Source organism: Capsicum annuum, unplaced genomic scaffold, assembly GCF_002878395.1.
Source record: "Capsicum annuum cultivar UCD-10X-F1 unplaced genomic scaffold, UCD10Xv1.1 ctg61760, whole genome shotgun sequence".
Lineage (NCBI taxonomy): Eukaryota > Viridiplantae > Streptophyta > Magnoliopsida > Solanales > Solanaceae > Capsicum > Capsicum annuum.
The window spans coordinates 1-4,035 of record NW_025870695.1 but is presented as its reverse complement, the minus strand read 5'-3'; the positions used below and the strand labels follow the sequence as shown (position 1 = coordinate 4,035).

At 37.9% G+C, this 4,035-nt stretch overlaps 1 protein-coding gene across 1 annotated transcript; it reads right to left on the bottom strand.

The window, feature by feature from the left end:
• Nucleotides 1-508: 508 nt before the first annotated feature.
• LOC124893566 (circumsporozoite protein-like) lies at nucleotides 509-889 on the bottom strand. The gene has a single exon (XM_047404534.1). It carries the CDS (start codon nucleotides 887-889, stop codon nucleotides 509-511), a length of 381 nt encoding a protein of 126 aa, XP_047260490.1.
• Between the last annotated feature and the right edge of the window lie 3,146 nt (nucleotides 890-4,035).

The window sequence follows — 4,035 nt, the reverse complement described above, 5'->3', positions numbered from 1 at the left end:
ATTGTTTTCTATAATTATCGTCAAAGGCAAAACCATGGTTCGATACACCTCTATCCTTCTTCCCTCCTCCATTTGTTTTCAATTTTCTATTGATTTCAGACGGTAATATGTCCTTATCAAGAAGAAACTCTGAGTTCTTGTAATACAAATTCTCCTTTGGTGTCCTCTTCTCCCTCGCCACATATTCACCAACCACATTATTATTGTTTACAACAGCAGAAAGACTGGGTGGTTGATATGGCCTGTGACCAAATAGTGCTGGTTGACTGTATTTCACTCGCACTACAGACCTATTTTCGAACACATTATCCCCACCTAAATATTCTTGACCACTATGCGAGATAATTCCGCCATCAGGAACACCAACAAAAATCCTACCTCTTTCATTATTACCACTATTAATCGGGTTCAACTGCACCTGCTCATGCGCCATATCTTCAATCCTCTTCACACAACTCCTAAACTGATAAAGTTCGCCTTCAAATGCACTCCTAATCTATCTAATCTTCTAAATATTCAAATACCCTCCACTTAAACTGATCTTAACCCTATCATCTACTCTAGTAATCAATGGTCCAACAATCTCATTATCCACCTCCATACAACCACCATTGCCTCCTTCATTTCTAACGTCTGCCCCACCTCTATCGTGGTCCTCATTTCTAAAATATTTCCCACCACCATCACCACCTTCATTTTCAACAATCATCCCACCACTATCTCGGCCCTTATTTCCAAAATTCATCCCACCACCATCGCAGCCCTCATTTCCAACATCCATCCCATCACCATCGCCAGCCTTATTTCCAATATCCATCCCACCACCATTGCCATGCTTGTTTCCAACATTCGTCCCACCACTATCGCCAATCTCAATTCCAACATCCATCGCACCATAGTTTTTCTGATTTTGTAAACAATAACAATACGATTGGTGAATATGTAGAGAGGGAAAAGAGGAAACCAAAGGCAAATCTGTATTACAAGAACGCGAAGTTTCTTCTTGAGAAGGAAAAATTACCGTCTGAAATTAATTGAAAATTGAAGCCGAATAGAGGAGGGAAGAAGATAGAGGTATATCAAACCATGGTTTTACCTTTTATCATAATTATAGAAAAAAAATTTATAGAAGTTGTACTGAGCTAGCTTTTGAGGTTGAGTTAGGCCTAAGATCCATTGCTTACATTGTATTAGAGCCAGACCCACCCAATTCATTTGTTTCCAATGTTGGGCCCCTCACCTTACATTGTCCATGCTCTAGTTGTCCACTTTTGGATGTGCGGTGTCCTTGATCTCCTTATATAGACTTGAACAATCCTCCCACATGAGCTAGATTTTGAGGTTGAGTTACGCCCAAAATCCATTCTTTACATTGTATTAGAGTCGGACCCATCCTAAATCTTTGTTAACCAATGTTGGGCCCCCATATTATATCCTGATATGATAGTCTTGTATCCTAATATGATTATTGAGTGCATATTCAGCATCATGACATAATCATGGAGTACGAAGATGCAACTGAAACTTAATTTCTTGTTGACATTAGAAGATCCCTATTACCTAGAGAATACCCATGTTCTGCTGCTAAAGTAGATCTTACAGTCACCCTATCACTAGAATTAGGAGTGACATTAAAGCATTAATCACTGAGCCTAGGGATGAAGACAATGATCTCAATTCCATATTTGATGTTGGGAAAGTGCCAACTTCTCATGCAATGTTGTTCAATACTGCTCATAGCAGTGTATCAAGTTATGCAGCTGCTAGCTTCGGTGCTGAAAATACACTTGAGAGCAATGTGGCTGCTCATAGCGGATTGTCCAATTATGAAGCTGCAAGCTCCGGTGCTTTGAATGCACCTGAGAACATGGTGGTTTCTTATAGCGGAATAATAAGTTTTGCAGTTGCTAACAGGTTTTCTATGAATGCACCTCAGGACACGATGACTTATCATGCTTCTCAGTTACCTCCCTTCACCCCCACATCTATATTTAATGTTGGAGATTCCCTAATGTGAACATTCCTTTTGATGGTTAACTGAATTGGTGGAGAAGAGTGTAACGCCACGAAAACGGATCCTGGAGCGTCACACGGTGCTTGAGGCTACGAGTAGCCCCAAGCTAACCCTTTAAGCCATTTTCATTCAGTTCAACACGAATCAACGGGGTTTCTATAAATAACCCTCAAATATCAACAGAGTAATCATCATCCAAGAATAAAAGAATTTCAAAAAGATATCAAAATACGACTTATTAGTCAACTCCCAAAATCTATACTAGTCTGACAAGCCTCTAAGAAAATCAATAAAACCAGCGAGCCATTGAGACATGCCCCAACTGACTCATACTCAGTCATTAAATGTAAACAATTCCGTAAAACCAACATCAGACATCACGTCACTATCAAACCTGGAACTGAGCACCTAAACCTACATTTCGGGAAAATGCAGCCCACATCCGAAGATGTGGGTCAGTACCATGGAAAGGAACCGAGTATATGGGGTGTATGCAGTTTTATGAACATCATCATCATAAATATTTATAAGAAATATGCAAGATGTATGAAAGAATCACATAGCTCGAAGAAAATCATTATAATCATGAGAGGATGAAATAAGTATAATAACATATGTGAGTTATCATAAAATTTGTCAATCACTTTCAGTTCATAAAGAATATCAATTCTCATAATGTAAATATCATTTAAATCTTTCGAAAGAATAACTTTCACAATTCCACTTTCAAATCACTTCACCATTCACCATAGACACAAGGAAACACACACACACTGGGAGATCCTATAACCGACATAAACTATGTGAGCTACATGGAGTCTAACGTACAACCCATGTCGGGGAGAGCCGTCCTATCCTTGGCATTGGAGAAGGACTATCGATATCAAATCCACACAAACTAGTGATCACTATATAAATCAGCCTCAGGCTCACTCCTATGGGTGCACGTAGTTCTAGGGAAGTAAGGTCGTTTTATACCTCCCACTCGGTGCTAAAGATTCTCCCGGACAGAGCTCAAATCATTTCAAAGACAATCCACAACAAAACAATTTCAGTAATATACAAATACACATCGGGAGCCATCATGCTTCCCTATCTATCAAAGTCAACCACGTTGTGGATTTCTTCCACACTCGAGTTCAAAACAACTCCATTAAGACCGAAAGTTCAAATCATTCAAAATATCTCAAATATTCAACATCAACGTGCTTATAACACACACTTTCTCAAAAAAAAAACACAATTTCCAATGGGGATTCACGACCCAAATATCAAAATCATGATAAATATCGTTCAAGATTCATTCTTTATATCTCCAGACATGTAAATTCATCTTTCAAAATCATAAACATCAAGATTTCATAATAATCATCATAAGATATGGGTTCATGCTTCAAATTTGTAAAAAATCAAATAAAAATCATGCCTTTATAAAGAAAATTACTTTTGGGCACAAGAACAAAAGAGAGTTCTTGTTGAAAAATCCCACATACCTTGAATGATGATATTTAGATCGATACTCATTTTTGAGATGTTAATCGTGCCTTTGAACGATGGTTCTTGGAGTTCTTAACTAGGAACTTGGAATCTTGAATAAATTTGCAGAATTAAGGGTGAACTTTGGAGGTTCTTGAAGTTGGATATAGGAGCTTAGGGTTTTCTTTTTGAGGGAATTTGATAAAATATAGCATATAATGCTTCTAATAGGCTTTTATATAGGGTTTGGACAGATTTTGAGTGAGGGGGAATGACCAAAATGCCCCTTAATAATCAAATAATTCTCTAATCTGTCCTTTGGTGGACTGTTTTGATAGTCTGAAGTAGATCAACCATAACGTTTTACTCCGCTATCCAAATTGGATGAAACCGATTTCATTTGAAAGAGGACTCTCATATATTTCCATTGATATATAGTATGTCACCCATATCATTGTGTACGAGTAGTTATGATCGTTTGAATTTGACCCAAAAATTCGCTTTTGATAGGCTGAAGTAGATCGACCATAACTTTTTGCTCCAAT